Source organism: Dendropsophus ebraccatus, chromosome 10, assembly GCF_027789765.1.
Source record: "Dendropsophus ebraccatus isolate aDenEbr1 chromosome 10, aDenEbr1.pat, whole genome shotgun sequence".
Lineage (NCBI taxonomy): Eukaryota > Metazoa > Chordata > Amphibia > Anura > Hylidae > Dendropsophus > Dendropsophus ebraccatus.
Window position 1 is genome coordinate 27,270,359 of NC_091463.1, and position 18,761 is coordinate 27,289,119.

The 18,761-nt window shown below is 43.1% G+C and overlaps 1 protein-coding gene across 5 annotated transcripts in view; it reads right to left on the reverse strand.

Moving 5' to 3' along the window:
• DENND1A (DENN domain containing 1A) overlaps window positions 1-18,761 on the reverse strand; it is a 539,466-nt gene that overhangs the window by 9,218 nt on the left and 511,487 nt on the right. For all 5 annotated transcript variants that reach the window (XM_069985728.1, XM_069985725.1, XM_069985726.1 and 2 more), the window contains one exon: window positions 5,732-5,820. In XM_069985728.1, coding sequence (XP_069841829.1) covers window positions 5,732-5,820 — 89 coding nt within the window. The remainder of the gene's footprint in view (window positions 1-5,731; window positions 5,821-18,761) is intronic.

Below are 18,761 nucleotides of genomic sequence, written 5' to 3' on the forward strand. Positions count from 1 at the left end.
GACTCCTCCGCCATTGAAGATAATTGAGATTTTGCTGTGTTGAGGCTCAGTATACGGTGTGTCAAACACTCATCATCATCGATCAAGACCACTGCCTGTAACGCACTGCACATTTCGTTCCCCTTGTGTTAACACCTGCACGTGACACTGGTGACAGCTTGCTTCTTTTTAAATACCATGTCAGACACACATCCTGCAATAGCCGCGGGTAGCGTGGAGCCTGTGTGCATTATTACAAGTGCATGGCTTTATTTTTAATGAGGAGGATATGCATGGTGAGAAATCCCGGACAGGCCCGCCTCACATCACTGTGGCCAGAACCAAGAATTGCTGACAAATGTAGATATCTCAAATTTAATTGACATTTAAATGAGCCTGAGAATATAATGTGGAGGATGGAGGGAAAAATAATAATAAATGGCTTTTATATAAGATAAGAGGGTGAAGAATCTTTACATGAACATATATTGACTACTGGACTGTGAGAAACATCTCGAGCAAGAAATGACTACTCGTGTAACGGACGTGATATCCCACAGTATATTTCTTCTTCTGTCATACAGTACATCACACACTGCTAATAAACTCTGACTTGAAAAAAAAATTACTTAAAGTTCATACAAGAAAGCTGATCTTAAAGGGGTACCCCTATCTCAAGATGATATCCCCTATTTAAATAATTAAGGATAACAAGCTGACCCCACTGATCTTAAAAACGGGGATAAAAATTTTATTTGGAATAAATAAAGCACACCACACGTATGTGCTCAGCAAGCCATTCATTCTCTATGGGGCTTCCAGACAATGCCAAGCTCAGCACTCTTCTGTAATGCCTAGAGATGGGAATACTCCTTCAGGCTAAGTTCACACTATGTTGCTTTAAAAGTAACGTTGTTATAAAATACGGCCGTTGTTTTTACATAGTGTAAACACAGCCTCAATGTATGTACAAGTGGCAAGATATCCAGGTTAGGCTGGGTTTACACTTCGTTTTTTTCTATCCGTTCAACATATCCATTATTAATTGGTTACTTTTAACGGAAAGAAAAACGTGGTGAACAAAATTTTTTGTGCACGTTTAAAAAAACGCATCCATTTCAATCTGTTTTTGGATGGAAAAACGGATCCAAGCAGATGGCACACAACTGCACCCATTTTTTCCATAAAATGTATACGTTAAACGTATAGAAAAAGTGTAGTGCAGTGTGAACCTAGCCTTATGGAGATGAGGAGGCTCCAGGTGCACAGTTATGGGGTTGTCCAACCAGAGTTTATTTTCTATTTAAATGTCTGTGAATATATGATGTCAAGTATATTTCGGTTAGGTTAGATCTCCTCGACAACCTTGACTGCCGCACAGGTCGCAATGTCCAAAGATAAACAAATGTATGTGAATATAGTCACATTATGACCCACAGGTGGCTGCAACTCAACAGTCCCAATAAATCGATCCGGGACCACTATCGATCATGGTGACCACCAGCTGAGTACAGGTGGCTTACAAACAACCCAGGCGAAAAGGCTATGAAAAGTAGTCCTCCTCCATAAGGAAGAAAGCTGTCAGCTAAAATTGATAGTCATGTTTCAAGGCTCTTTAATGGTCAGACATTAACTTGCAGGGAGGGGGGATATCCCATGAGGCCCAGAAGACCTATCAGATGCAGACAGGGAAGTTTATTACTATTACTGACTTAGGGCCCTTTTAAACAGAAAGATTATCTGACAGATTATCTGCCAAAGATTTGAAGCCAAAACCAGGAACAGACTATAAACAGAGATCAGGTCATAAAGGAAAGCCTGAGATTTCTCCTCTTTTCAATTCCATTCCTTGCTTTGGCTTCAAATCTTTGGCAAATAATCTGTCAGATAATCTTTCTGTGTAAAAGGGCCCTTAAGGTCCAATTACACCAAGCGATTATCGGCCGCATTTGGCCGATTACTGTCCATTACAGCCGATAAACACTTGGTAGCTAGTATTAAAAGGCTGTTCTTGTCTTTTAACATGTTGTTAAAAACTTCAACTATAACGATGGTCTGCTGTCCACCATTCTGCGTAATAGGAGTTGTGGCAGCAGACTGCTGCTATCTTCTATGGACTATGAACCCCCCCCCAAACCCACCCCACCCACACACTTACCTGTTCGCTGTCGGTGTGTGTAATAGCGGCAGCAGCGAGTAGGAAACGGGGAGCAAGCAAACACTGATCTGACAAGTGGACACTCACTTGTTTCTCCTGGGTAATAGGGGCTTTACAGGGAAGCAGCCTCCCACTGGCGGATCTAGAGAGAGACAAGCCTTCTTCTTTCTAGAAGAGGACTACTTTGTAATACAACACTTACGGTAAGGACTATAGTGCCTGAGGATTTGTGGACCACACGGAGGGTCAATGAGGCTGACACTGTGTAAAACAGCATACACTGGTACAGTGGGGCACAATGCAGTTGACAGTGTATTCCCCAGTGTGTGACATGGGAACGCAGCGGGAAACATTGTATTGGGGAGTCTGCTGTAGCTGAGACCCTATCGAATTAGAAAATGGCCAATGACTTAAGTCCCTATTACATGGGGCGATGGAGAGGACAAAACGCTGTCAGAGCTTGTTTGCTCCTCATTTCCTGCTTGCTTCCGTCGCTATTACACATGTTGGCAGCGAGCGGGTAAGAGCCAAGGGGCTGCGGGGAGTTGCCCGGGTGATCGCTAGATCGTCCGCGCAGCCCATAGAAGATAGGGACGGTCTGCTGACACCGCTCCTATTCCATGGAGTGACGGCAGCATATCATAGTCGTTTGTCTTTCAACATGTTAAAAGACAGATGACAGATAACCATCAGCCGACATCGTTCATGTCGGCTCATCGTTGTCTTTTATTACACGAGACGGCCGATAATCGTTTCGTGTAATAGGGCCTTTACACCTTGCTACAAGACACAATGTGATTAATAGCAATCTGTGCACAATGCTGCCAGACTATGATGGTGATGCAAAAATAAGGGGAAATGGACTGTCACCAAAGTAATGCAAAACTGTGGAGCAAAATGCACATAAATGGTATATGAAACACATGTTAACATTTACCAGGGCTCAGATCCTGCATTTCACCACTGAACGCCACAAGAGGGCAATAGATTTCCATCTACGTTTTCTTTTATCCAAAATAAGGAGGAAAAAAAATCCCAGCTTGTGAAAAGAAATTACCTTATACAAAGAAATTAGCATTTTTTATTCTTTTGTGCAAACTGCTACCTTCAGTTTGTATTGTGATCACAAAATCAGATGGGTATGGCGATATGACAACGTGAAAACATAACTAAAAATATACATTGCGCATTAGCCAAGAGGTCCAGTTACACCTTGCTCCAGTGAGCACTAATGAAAGTAGGCAAAATGGAAAAAAGGGAAACTAAAAAATAAGGCGTTTTATTAAAGATGGAAAATAAGCACAAAAAAAACTAGGATCCTAGATATAAAAATGGCCTAATATGGGGCTGAAAAGAGATCTCCCCAGACTCACCAGCACTATGTAAGTGGAATCTGTCACATACTCACCTACAAAAAGGCTGAAGGCTTTATTGTAATTGTATACATCAATAATACCCCCCCCCCCCCCCAATTTATCCCTAATCAGTCCAAAGGGCAAAAAATCCCAACAAGTATTACCTTCTCTACTCAGACTGTCATGACTCCCTTAAAGGGAACCAATCAGTTTGGGCTGATATGGTTCCCTTGAGCATTGTATAAAGCACCTGGAGCGCTCCCCGACCCGGCCGCAGCAGGTGCTTTATAACAGAGAAAATGAATTTTTATTCCCCGGCTCGTGACTAGATACGAGCGGGGAAGTAGTCATGGTGGGCGGCTCCCCGCTCGTATCTAGTCACTGCGCTCTGCCTGTCAGCGCGCTTGGCGGGATGATTGACAGGCAGAGCGGCCAGTAATGGACCTCTCTGCCTGTCAATCATCCCCTCTGAGCACGCTGACAGGCAGAGCGCAGTGACTAGATACGAGCGGGGAGCCGCCCACCATGACTACTTCCCCGCTCGTATCTAGTCACGAGCCGGGGAATAAAAGTCATTTTCTCAGTTATAAAGCACCTGCTGCTGCTGCGGACGGTACGTGCCGGGGCCGCTCCAGGTGCTTTATACAATGCTCAAGGGAATCATATCAGCTCAAACGGGCTAATTAGTTCCCTTTAAGGCCATATGGGCTTTATTCCATTTCATCACCTACCCACATTGGCACTTTAGGGGCAGGACTTAAAGAGAAGCGGTCACTTTGAATAAGTAGTTTGATCTTCCACGTTATGATATAGAGCAGGGAGACCGGAGTAGATATATAAAGTTGTGCGGATAGATTAGAACTTGTGTATTAATTCAAAGAGGACCAGTGGTTTGTATAAATGATGAGTTCCCCCGCTCCCAGCATGATGACCCCCGGGGGTGGGGGAGGGGGGTAGGCAGAACACGGAACATGTTCAAAGAATGTGAGACTAAAGGGTGGGAAAGTGTAAATGTGGGGCTGATTGGGGTTGGGAATCAGGTGTGGGGGATGTTAATATGTGGCTGAATCACCCCTCCACCCCTTTTGGAACAGTAGGGCACAGCAACAAAATAAAAACAGCATCTGAAACAAAGCATCAGTATGTACAAAATCATATAGAACACTTGATTTTATTTTTCTCTAGACTTCAAGCGCCAGTCCACACGGAGTAAAATCGGCGGAATTCTGCGGAGAGCATGTCAATTCTTCGAACGGAGAGCCGCATAAGCAGAGGTGCTTGAGCCATCCCATTGAAACAGACGGCAGGCAGGATTCTGTGGTGGAGAGCTGACTTTACTCTGTGTGAACTGGCCCTAAGGATAACTCCTTTTTTCTTGCCTTAGGCTGCGTCCATGTATATATATGCATGAGTAGTACCCTATACTTTTTTTTCCGTTCAGATAAATTTGTTATGAAAAGCTTATAAACACACATTTTATTTATGATGGTTGTCTTCGCAAAGAAAAAGGCGTATAGGATGTGGGTTTAATTATCTACTGAAATCAGGAACCGTGTACAGCGAAAAATAAACACAAATAATGATGGAAATTCTCCTCATTCCTTGACCCCAACACACCATGTAATCTTTGGACCTCGGCCTGGCACATACTCATATTCTGCGTCCTCACCATGACTCCAAACCTCATTCCTGGTCCTCAACATGGCTCTCCATCTTATTCCTGACCCCAGCATGGTTTACAATATCATTCATTGGCCCCAACATAGCTCCCAAACTATTTCTATCTCAACAGTATGACTATTTATTCTTGTTCCGCTCTAATTCTGAGTCCCTAGCATGCCCCCCATCTCTCTCCTGGTCCCCAGTACGGCTTTCCTTCTTGTCTCAGGCATTGTTCCCTATATCTAATTCCAGCATAACTCCCCATCTAATTCCTGAATATCAGCATGGCTCACCGTTTCTTTTTAGATCCCCAGCATTGCTCCAAATCTCTTCCAAACACATGAGCACAAAAACATAGGTCACAAAGGTCACAGTTATAAGAAAATTCCCAGAATTCCACAGTCATTTTACGCTATTGCCGCGACATGACACACCACTACTATTACTTATCTGCTGCTACCTCCATACCGGGTAAGAAACATATATTGAATGCCTAACAATTTAGATGTTAGGTTAATAGATTTAGTGGATGGTTACAGAACAAGGATAATATAATACAGAACTAGCAGTCACTTACTGTTCAGGGCTGGAGATTGATGTCCTGCGGTTCTCCACCATGGCATTACTCTTGGGACGGCGAGCAACATGTGGCCTCGGGGGACGGACCTGTGATCAAAACATTACACAACTTTCAGACATGTCTTACATTTGCCGTTCATGACAATGTCCCCATCAAAAACGCATAGGGTGAGGTTAACCAGGCAACCAACTTTCTGTGTCGGCAAAAGAAGAGAACCGATTATTGACATGAAAAACTCAAAGATACCCAATGTAGAGACTTTATTTTGCTACCATCAAGAAAGAAATGGAACCCCAAAAATAATATAACTTCAATATTTTTTCTGATCCTGGACAAGCCCTTTAACCCCTTAAGGACCGGGCCTGAAATGGCCTTAAGGACCGGAGCAAATTTTATGAATTTGACCAGTGTCACTTTATTCATTAATAACTTCGGGATGCTTTTACCTATCCGGCTGATTCTGAGATTGTTTTCTCGTGACATATTGTACTTCACATTTCTTGTAAATTGGAGTCGATACTTATAACGAATCTTTATGAAAAAACCCAAAATAGCGTGAAAAATTGTGAAAAAATGCATTTTTCCAACTTTAAAACTTTAATGCTTATACAGAAAATGGTTATACCACATAAATTATATATTAAATAGCATTAGCAACATGTCTACTTTATGTTGGCGGCATTTATTAAACTATATTTCATTTTTTTTAGACAATAGGAAGCTTAAAACATTAGCAGCAAATTTCCAAATTTTCAGTAAAATTTCAAAATCAGATATTTTTAGGGAACTGTTCAGGTTTAAAGTGTATTTGAGGGGACTGTGTGTTAGAAAGCCTCACGAAGCACCCCATTTCAGAAACTGCACCCCCTAAACTCTGCAAAAGCACATCCAGAAAGTTTTTTAACCCTTTAGGGGAGTCACAGAAATAAAAGCTAAGTGTGTAAGAAATTTGAAAATTTTAATTTTCTGTGCAGAGATTTTATTGTAATCCAATATTTTTCATAATTATAAACCTATTACCAGAGAAATGCACCCCAATATTGATTGCCCCATTTCTGCAGTTTATAGAAATACCCCATATGTGGCCCTATTGCGCTATTTGACGCAACCACAAGCCTCAGATATAAGGGAGCGCCTAGTGAATTTCAATGGCTCCGTTATTTTTGGTCATTTTTGACTGTACCACTTCAGGTTGGCAGAGGCTCTGGGGTGCCAAAACCTAAAAAACACCCCTAAAGGGACACCATTTAGAAAACTACACCCCTCAAGGAATGTAACAAGGGGTGCGGTGAGCATCTGGACCCCACAGGTGCTTCACAGATTTTCCAAACAATATGGCTTGAAAAAAGACTAAAGTATTTTTTACACTAAAATGTTGTTCTAGCCTTCAATTTTTCATTTTCACAAAGGGATAAAAGGAAAAAAAAAACACAAAACATGTAGCACAGTTTCTCCCGAGTACGGAAATACCCCACATGTGGACATAAAGTGCCAAGCGGGCGCAGGACGAGCCTCCAAAGGGAAGGAGCGCCAATTGGCTTTTGGAAGCTGGATTTCACTGGAATGGATTTCAAGGGCCATGTCGCATTTACAGAGCCCTCGTGCTGCCAAGACACTGGAAACCCCCCACAAGTGACCCCATTCTGGAAACTACACCCCTCAAGGAATCTAACAAGGGGTGCAGTGAGCATATGGACCCCACTGGTGACGGGCACAAATGTGGAAAAATGTGACGTGAAAGTGAAAATTTTCATTTTTTCACTTTCATGGCACAAATGTGCCCGTCATCCAGGGGTCCATATCCTCACTGCACCCCTTGTTAGATTCCTTGAGGGGTGTAGTTTCCAGAATGGGGTCACTTGTGGGGGGTTTACAGTGTTTTGGCAGCACAAGGGCTCTGTAAATGCGACATGGCGTTCATCATCCATTCTAGCCAAATCCAACCTCTAAAATCCAAATGGCGCTCCTTCCCTTGGGAGGCTTGCCCTGCACCCACATGGCGCTTTATGTCCACACGTGGGGTATTTACGGACTCGGGGGAAATTGCTCTACACATTTTGTGTGTTTTTTTCTCTTTTAACCCCTTGTGAAAATGATAAATTCAAGGCTAGACCAACATTATAGTGTAAAAAATTTAATATTTCATTTTCACGCCACATTGTTCCACATTTGTGCCCGTCACCAGTGGGGTCCATATGCTGACTACACCCCTTGTTACATTCCTTGAGGGGTGTAGTTTCCATAATAGGGTCACTTGTGGGGGGTTTAACTGTCTTGGCAACACAGGGGCCTTTTGAATGCAACATGGCCCCTCGAAATCCATTCCATCCAAATCCAGCCTTCAAAAACCAAATGGCGCACCTTCCCTTTGGAGGCTTACCCTGCACCCGCATGGCGCTTTATGTCCACATGTGGGGTATTTCCGTACTCAGGGGAAATTGCTCTACACATTGTGTTTTTTTTTATCTTTTAACCCCTTGTGAAAATGAAAAAATCAAGACAAGATCAATGATTTAGAGTAAAAATTTTAAAAAAATTACACTAAATGTTGGTCTAGCCTTGATTTTTTTCCATTTCCACAAGGGGTTAAAAAAGAAAATGAACACAAAACGTGTAGGGTAGTTTCCCCTGAGTACGAAAATACCCCACATGTGGACATAATTTGCCATATGGGCACAGGGCAAGTCACCAAAAGGACAGAGCGCCATTTAGAGGCTGGAATGGGGGATGGAGGCCATGTCGCAATTACAAAGCTCCTGTGCTGCCAGAACAGTAGAAACCCCCGACAAGTGACCCCATTCTGGAAACTACACCCCATAAGGAATCTAACAAGGGGTGCAGTGAGCATATGGACCCCACTAGTGATGGGCACATGTGTAGGACATGTGCCGTGAAAATAAAAAATACCATTTTTTTCATTTTCACGTCCCAAATGTGGCCGTCACCAGGGGGCCATATACCCGCTGCCCCACTTGTTAGATTCCTTATGGGGTGTAGTTTCCAGAATGGGGTCACTTGTGGGGGGTTTCTACTGTCCTGGCCGCACAGAGGCTTTGTAATTGCATCATGGCCTCCTCTAATGGGAATGGCAGCCATACCTACTTAGCTGGGGAAAAGGGACAATTCTAATTTATTTGGGGGTATTAGGCCAATTATTAGTTTATAAGGTTGGAAATGACAGGTGTCCATCAAATTCAACCTGTGTTGATCCAGAGGAAGGCAAAAACCCCTCGTGAGGCAGACGACAGTAGCCTCATCACAGGGGAAAAATTCCTTCCCGACTCCATAATGGCGATCAGAATAATCCCTGGATCAACGTGACCCCTGAAATAGGAATAAGGGACAGAATTTAGATAATGTAGAACCCCAGTGACGTGTGGTGCGCCTTGAAGCGATCCAGTATGCAGAGGCCGGGGGGATCAGGACAGGTGTCACACTGGTAAATGGTGTCCTTCCTGATCCCCCTGTTACCCCACACTCTGCACTTCTTCTGGGGTCTCCTGTTCTCCAGTGTGGGGGACGTCACCTGGAAAATGTTGTCCTGGTGCGATACGGGGTCCTTCATATCCAGAAGCGCTGGGTCCGCTCCATGGCTGCTAAATATTAGGGCGCTATTACTATTTCTGATATGTTCGGATCGTGCCGCAAGCTACAGTAGCTCAGGCAGCGAGGGACCAGAAGAGGGGGTGCTGGTATAAAAGTTATCCCCGTACGGGTGGTGGTGACCTTTATCCAGCAGTGGGAAGATCAGTTCCCGGACGATCTCCCCACTAACTCCGAGGATGGGGGGGGGGGCATCTGGCGGCTGGATTCGGGTGTCCCTTCCTTCATACACTCTAAGGGTACGTGCACACTGCGGAATCGCGAAGGATAACCCTTTGTGCATTCCGCAGTTGGCACCCGCCGGCGGACTGATGCAGGCGCACGTCTCCGTCCGTGTCGTAGACTCCATTCTATGCACGGGCGGATTCCGCTCTGCGTCCAACGTGTTGATGGAATGACGGATAATGGAATCCGCCCATGCATAGGATAGAGTCTATGACACAGGCGGAGACGCGCCCCTGCATCAGTCCGCCGGCGGGTGCCAACTGCGGAATGCACAAAGGGTTATCCTTCGCCATTCCGCAGTGTGCACGTACCCTAAATCTGTAAGTGTACCCTGAGGTACTCTCACAGAGTTTGTAGAATTTCACGCCATACCGTCATCTCTTATTGGGACGGTACTGGCGGAAAAGACGTGTCTGGGGGGCAGCGTACGCTACGCTACTCCCAGACACGTCACTGGATGATGAGGAGGATGAGGATGAATGGAGGAAAGAAGGATCCCCCCAATTCATCCTCACTGGCTGTTTCGGTGTCGGAGGCAATAATAATGTATGCGTCCGACACCGAAAACACCCTGGGGGCCATCTTTATATGGGGATTGGTATATGGGGTATGTAGTGGTGTAGTGTAAAACTTTATTCAATGTAGTGTGGTGTAATGTAGTGTTTTTTTACGTGTTTTTTACAGTAAGTATACAAAAAAAAACTACGCCAAAAATGGTGTTGCTGATGAATGCCGCACTTATGTTCGGCACTTATAAGCAGACCGTGGCAGTAGGATATAAAAAAAAAACACCCTACGCCAAAAAGGAGGAGTTGCTGATTAGCAGCGCACTTTCGTGCGATGCTGATCAACACTCAGCGGCGATAGGGTGCGGAAAATAGAAAAAAAAAAAATTGGGAAAAAATTTTTTTTTTTTACTACATTCTGAACATCCCTGTAGTGGCTGATACGTGTATTACACTTATCAGCCGCTAGGGGGCAGCAGAGCGCAAGATCCGAAAATAGACGACGCTGGAGCCGGAAAAATACGAAAATAGACGACGCTGGAGCCGGAAACAGCCGATCGGGACTCACGGAAGAAGCCGAAGTCCCGACAAGAGGAAGTGGACGCCGGGAACCCGGAAGACGCCGATCAGGACCCCGGGACAGGTGAGTAATGTACAAATACCTGCTCCGGACCCCTCAGCTACCTAGCTGAGGGGTCCGGAGCAGGTATTTATTACTTGTGGGGACTTTGATCGCCGTGAACGGCCGGCCGGCTGGCCGTTCACGGCGATCGGGACGGTGGTACCGTGACCACCATTACTTTTTACAGTAATGGCGGTCGGTGCCGTCCTCGGACAGCACCGACCGCCATTTTTTTCCGGGTCATCGGGCCACCGATGGCCCGGAAAGGTTCCGATCGCCGCTATGGGCTTATCAGCCAATAGCGGCGATCGTCGGCATGGGGGGGGTTAACAACCCTCCATGCCGACAGGGAGAGATGGCCTGCTATGTATTATAGCAGGCTATCTCCCCCGATCGGGACCCGGCCGGCCGCGGCGCCCGTTTAAAGGGATGACGTACCGGCACGTCATGGGTCCTTAAGTGACAGTGATCCATGACGTGCCGGTACGTCATGGGTCCTTAAGAGGTTAAAGGAAATGTATCATCACAAACTAATTTATTGTTTAATGAATGTTTTTATGTTAAACATATTTTTAAAGAATTTTTGACTTTTTTTTTTTCTATCTATATTATAAAATAATTCTGAGATTTTGTAGTTTTCTTCTCACCACTGGGGCTAAAACTAAGCTGAGACTCCCCAGTCTGTCTGTAATGAAAAGAGGAGGCTGCTGTAAAGTGATCTGTAGAGCATTGCAGCGATATGTAACACCAGTAGATAGGGGCGACAATAGCAGCTCCATATGGAATGACCTCTTCATAGGTCACAGAGCACGCTCAGTAATGTTTCAAATTCATTGCACTCTATCTATTGGCGTCTATGTCCATGAGGCTTGCTGTAAAGCATGTCACTAAATACTGTTAAGAACAGCTCAGGCAAGAAGGCAGCCCCCATAACAATATGCAAAAAGTAAAATAAAAATTACAGTCAGAAAATAGAAACAGATTGGAATAAAAGAAGAATTTTTGTATCTGACTCATCAGTAAAAGAAAAGTTAGGTGACACGTTCCCTTTAAAGTAAGAGCACACCGAGAAGAGCAGCTGTGAGGTCTTTGACTTCCTTGTGGTTTCCCTGCTATATTCCCTAGATTGCTACCCAAAAGAACAATCTGTGTAATGATATAACAATATTGGAATATAAATGCACAAGTTGTCTGGCCTATACAATGTGCCCATGCACTCTATATCCTTGATATGTACAGAGTAGATGTGCTACACAGGTTGGACCATGTTGAGGATTTTTTTTTATTAGATATGCTAGCAGAATTCTACAGTAATATCCTTAGAGTAAAACCAATACACCTTGTAGTCTTTGTTTGTACTTCTATGAGGCTGTGCGTTACAGAACAGCGAAACAGGCCAGGAGATAGGTGTAGAAGTTGGTGACAAGAAGCAAGCAGCTGAACACAGATGAGAAGAGGGAAGCAAATCCCAACACTGAGAGCTTCTACAATGAGAAACAGAATCCTGAACGGTATCCAAAATGAAACAGGGAGCCAATGCAGTGACTGGCAAAACATTAGTAAAACAATTAGTAAGGAGAAGTCAGCCTGGCAGATGCACCGAAGAAGAATCCAGATCCAAACCTGGCTCACTCATGTACAGCCGAGGGCTGGGCGGTTACAAGAGACGAGTCAGGAAATTATGAGGGTGCACACTGTTCGATGAAGAGGATTTGACATGTACTTGTGTTTCCCATTAGTTTACAGTTCTAATGCATCTTATATTCATTGTGCTGTTCCATGTGTTACTCCTCCTAAATATTCATACAGAAACTAGCCCCACCATATCCCTTTTTGACAAAACAGCTGTGTACATAGGGGTAACTGCCCTTCTGGGGGAGATTCTGGCTTGGCGTATAATCCCTATTCATATTTTTAGTGTCACTGCAGGGGAGGTGATATAAAGCAAGCTTGCAATTTACATTCATTATTATATATTTTTTATTTATCATGTTTTAAAACAAAGCTATACTTACTTGTATCCAGGTACAGTCTCTGTAAGGCAGCTTTTTAGTCTTGTGCTGGTTGATAAAAATAGAAAAAAACGCAGGAAGTCCTGGTCATTTGCAGTCATTTAATTGATGGACAGAGGACATGAACCGTGACACTCTGTACTGTCCAGGAGTTCCTGCATTTAGTTTCTTTTTTTCAGTCAGCACAAGTGCTGCTGAATCTGTTAGCACTATATGAATAAAAAAATATAGACTAAAAAGATGCCTTCTGGAGACTGGATCTGGATATAAGTAAGTACAGCTTTATTTTTAAAGCATGATAACTAGTGACGAGTGAAGCTAATTATCACAAACTTGGTTTAAAAAAATATATATATATTCTCACCTGTCTGCACCCCTCCATGTCCTCTTCTGTGCCACCTCCAGCCCACTCAGCTAATTACTGACAAAAAGGGGACAACGGAAGCCAATGATTGGCTGAGCGGGCTGTCCCTCTCCAGACAAGAATGAAAGACAATTATTGGCTTAGTCAGTCACTGAATGGCTGAGTGGGCTGTCACTCTCAGTCAGTGACTGACTGAGATGGGACAGCTTGTATAGACAGTGACAGCCTGCTTAGCCAGTTACTGGCCACCGTTCTCCCATTTCAGTCAGTAAAAGGCTGAGCAGGCTGGAGGTGGCTCAGAAGAGGACACCAGAGACATGGAAAACACTGGAGACAAAGAAGAAGAAACCAGGGGAGAGCAGACAGGTAAGTATTGTACCAAAACAGCTAAACAATTGTTGGGCTGTTTTAGAGCAGTTTGTTGAGGTTTGGTTCTAAAGCTAGCGAAATCTACGCCAAAAATTTGTCACCGATTGTTATGGTAGGTACCTTCAGTATTTGCCACGCTGGAGCAAGTTATTTTCCGTTTGAAAATTAGCAATACACAGCTTCTAAGACTCTATATGCCAGTCTGGTGGTCTCCTCAAGAGGACACGCTATTCCCATCAAGCCCCATGTTGAAAGCCACTGACTAGCCAGCCAGTACCCTGATCTGTACTGAAAAAGGGTAAGAACCCTCCAAAACTACTGTGCCCAGATGAATAACTTCCCCCTTTTGAATTAGAATCAGGCTTGGCATATAATCCCTAATCATCTTTTAGGGGCTTAAAGGTGTTGTCCAATGAGTGGGAAACAGCTAAAGCATTCTGCTCGCAGGCATTAACTTAAGCCTTTAAAGATGTGGGGTGGGCTAGGCCGTGATCATTGCGGAGACACTGTGCAGTTATCGGGCATGTTTCACACAGATCGCAACTTAGCCCTGCCCCCTCCACATATCTTGGAAGGGAGGGTGGAGAAAAAGAGTTTCAGCACTGGTAAACAGAATGCTTTAGCCATCTTCTGCTTCCGGACAACCCGTTAAGGCACAGCCTTATGGACTTTTACCTTTGAGATTTCCACACCAAGGCCCACAGGTTGCTTTGTCAATCATTGCTTACACTACTGCAATGATATCCTAACATGTGACCAAGGCAACCGATCCCTAGCCATGCTGGTTATGTATTGCCTTTTGCTTACTAGTATGTAGATTGTTAAAATTAATTTGAATAGTAAAATTTTGTAAATAAAATTTGTTACAGTTTAGCCTGTGCAAATCCTCTCCCAATTCATTTTAACCATTATTTGTAACCAGACTTCATGGGGAAAACAAAAAAAAACTGCTGGCAAACTGCGGTCTATGTCGTGAAATAGCAGAACTCAACATTATATTTTAGCTGCAGTAAAAGTGAAAGGTGTTCCGTATCATCCTCAGAATATTACAAAGAGACACCATTTACCATTACTGACACATAAATAGACAGAAGAAAGCAGGAAAGTAAGAGGTGGCAATGATCTGGGTTGCAGTGGCTTATGATACAAAAGGGACTACGAACGTTAAAATTGAAGCAACAACAAAGTGAGGGTCAAGAGGCTGTCTACAGCGGGAAGAAATAACATCTTATACGTGAGCTAGGTAACATGAAAATGAAGAGGCTTTCATGGATTGTACCTAGAAATTTAGGGTAATTTACCCAAATAGCTCAATTTTGTTTTTTCTTTTCCCTCTATTTCTCAGACATCACATCAAAGCAATTTGTCAAATTCTCCAACAAGATATTTGTCATATTACGGTAGGGTCTAGATAGTAACCTTAACATCAAGACTGCATTTGGACAAATATGTTCAGTCTCAATGGTAGTGCTCCAAAAACACGTCCCCAAAGTGATTTAAGTAGTGTATTATATTATAAAAACATGAAAACGTGCTAATACTGGAGCGTGACAAGAAAAAGGAAATGTCACTTTTTTACTACAGTATCTGCCGCACACTAGGGGAAAAAAAAAATAAAAAATACAATGATTACCCGCCCTTTTAACAGACATCCGCAGTATTAACTCTTGTTTATTTGAAATACAATTGTAAGGTACAAGGGCCAGCAATGGCCACATACATATACAGAGTATAAAAAAGAAAAAAATTTAAAGGACATATATAGGACAAGTCTTGAAATATTTTATAGTAAATTTAGAATTTAAAATTTGTAGAATTTCATGGAATCTAAAATGAGATACAATGAGAAAAAAAGGAAGAGGTAAAGAAAAGGTTTAAGAATATAAGTGAAAAGGACCAAGATGAAACAGGGATGAGGTACATGGATCTAGAGGAATACTTCTTATTATATGTAAAGGGACTTCAGAACAAATCTGAGTGGTTTAAACTTTCTTTTAACAAACCTTGCATAAATCAATAGTATAAGTGAATGTACTACAAAAATGGATCTTATCAGAGAAAGGTACTTCTTTTTCCTGCACATTAAAGTCTATTGAAAAGGGAGGGGCAAAGAGGTAATTGATGAGCGTCAAAAGGAAGCAAATACTGCAGAGCTTCACAGTGTGTATTAAATCCTACCCCAGTGCTTAACAAACAGCTTAAACTGCTCAATGCTGCTTCATAATGTCCTCCATGCTGCTGTTGCTTCTTAAGGTATACTATAAAGAGATATAAAAGCAGGTTCTTCTCCACTACTGAAAATTAGACATAGAGCGTGCTGAGCAGAAATCTAGTTATGTAGAAGTTACATATTGGCCAAAAAGGCCTGACAAGGCCTAATATCTGTGGGCCGCGAGACTACATTGAGTTAACTATGTCAGTAAACTTTCTGGCCGAAGTCTCACCACCCAGAGCTCCAAAACACATTTAAGGGGATATATATTTGGACTAATCTATGGCTACAGTAGGTAACCAATAAGGACTGCTGTTGTAAAAATATATGTCTCAGCATGACTTGCCTTCCCAGCATGTACAAGGTACAGAAATGTAAAAAGATACAAGTTTATAAAAAGTGGTAGTCCCCTTTAAGAAATCTGCATACAATGTTTCAGTAGTTTAATTTAAAAAAAAAAATCAGAATTAGTGGGAACAATTAAACTAATTCATACTCAGCAGAATTGAAATAGTTGAAGCGTTACACAGAAGAGAAGATGAGAAAATGATTAATTATTGTGAGTCATTAATGAAGAGAACAGCCAATGGGATAGGTCCCATACTCATTATACTAACTACTATTACTGCTTAGTTTTTCTGGCTAACTCAGTTTATTTTTTTTAAAGCCTCTGTGACATGTATCCGGCATCTTCTCTATTCTCTAAATGTAACGTAGACACAATGGATGATTTCTACTCTGTTTTAGCTGTTAAAGGTGCTTGTATAGTAAACGATGAGATTGGTTATACATAACAGAATGTTTTCACCGCTACTAAATGTATATCAGAAATCGTTCTTATAATGTATGAAAGTTATTGTGGCTTTCTACAACTTCCTTTAAAAGGGAATCTGTCTGCTGCAATTTACGTTCCAACCCACTGACACTGTTAGATCGGAGAGACACAAAGTCCATAATACAGAGAAATGCTCAGGTCCATGTGAACCAGAACACTCAGCATTTAATTACTCAGCTGAAGAAGTTGGAAGAAGCCCTAGGGAGTCCTGCAGAACATGGATACAGCCATAGGCTATGTTCACACTAGCTAAGAGACCTGCCTTTCCGTCACGAAACGGCCGGTCTCTGAAAAGATCATCCCGAGCCGGTACTGATCTTTGCGGCCGCAGAGTTCTGATGCGTGTGCGCCCGCATCAGAACTCCCCACTGCACACTAAAGAGCGAGCGTCCGGAGCCGCTCGCTCCATAGTGTGCACTGACAGGGTTTCCTGCTGCCGCTATTCAGTGAATAGCGGCTGCAGAAAATTGACATGTCAGTTTTCTACGGAGCCGCAGGGGATCCCGGCCAGAGTGTATACACTCCGGCCGGGATTCCCTCAGGAGGCAGCATTATGTAAGTTCGGTGGGAATCACAGCCATTGTAACACCGGCAGTGATTCCCGCAGAATTTACGTTGTGTTAACATAGCCATAGGATGTATCCAAGTTTTCCAAGCAGCATCCAACTTCTTCAGCCACCAGTAATCAAATGCTGAGTGTTCTGGTTCCTGAACCTGCTTGGGACTCAGCTTCCAGGTGTCAATAAAGCAGGTAGGGGGAAAGAGATCAGCCAACAAACAGGAAGATGGTAGATCAATGACTGAATCTTTTGTGCGGCCAATTAAATTGTTATCGGTCACAAATTGCCCTTTGTAAACAAATGATGTGCAAACATTTAATCGAGCTGTCTAAAGGCTCTGTAAGGCTATGTTTACACAATGTCCAAAAAAAGAGAAAAGGCATCCGCTTTTTCTACTTAAAGTGACTCTGTACCCACAATCTGACCTCCTCCCCAAACCGCTTGTACCTTCTGGTAGCTGCTTTTAATCCAAGATCTGTCCAGGGGTCCGTTCAGCAGGTGATGCAGTTTTTGTCCTAAAAAAAACTATTTTTAAACTTGCAGCCCTGTGTCAAATTGGCGTGGCCTTGAGTGTCTATGCCCTAACCTTGCACCGCCTTTCCGTCCCTCCTCCCAGCCGTCTTAACATTAGGAATGGCCCGGGCAGAATTTCTTCTATTCCTCACTTGTCTAAAAACTGCACAGATGCCTTAACGATCCAGCACATGTGCAGTGTTCACACAGGTGATGAATAGTAGAAAACCTGCCTGGAGCATTCCTAGGGCATAGACACTCTAGGCCACGCCAATTTGACACAGGGCTGCAAGTTTAAAAGTTGTTTTTTAGGACAATAACTGCATCACCTGCCGAACGGAACCAAGGACAGATCTTGGATTAAAAGCAGCTATCCAAATATACAAGCAGTTTGGAGAGCGCAGACTGTGGGTACAGAGTCGCTTTAAAAAGACGTCTGTTATTGCCGTGAGTTAATTGACTGCAATGCATTGAAGGCAATGGAATGACGGACGTCCAATGCACACAATGTATAAAATGACAGATGTTATCTGCGTGGACGTCAAAATAATGATCACGTCAATTATTTTTAGACGTCTTTTGCAAACAGCGGATATTTTTTTTTGTTGTTCACACAGTTTCTCTTTTTTTACTGTCCTTTCTCCGTTTTTACTATTAAATTCAATGGACTTTTCAATTAAAGACACAACCAAAGAGCCATTAGTAACCCCAAACCAGAATAATGTACCAGCAGCTGTCACTGCACTGATGGGCAGCCAATCCTCAACATAACGGACGTCATTTTAAAAATTATAAACGGACAAGGAAAAACGTGTAAAATAAAATAATGAATGTGGCACAAGCCAGTTTTAGGTGCTTACAGTGCCAGAATTCTTGCATATCTGAGCCAATGAGTGCTGGCAGTATTTACAAACCTTTTTTTACACGGAAATATTGACAAAAACCATAGAAATCTAAATATCCTCCAGTTTAGCATCTTTCCTTGTACCCTATGTTGAATACATGACCATCCACTTTTCATTAATACATTTTTGAGGACATTTATCAAGACTGGCGTGCTCGTACGCCAGTTTTAAATAAAGCCCAGACCCTTTTTCCTGGCTGGAATTACTAAGAGGCATACACCTCTTAGTAAAGTCGGCCACCCTTTGCCTGGCGCAGGCATTGTGGACCAAACATACACCTGCTTGGGCGAAAACAGTGGCA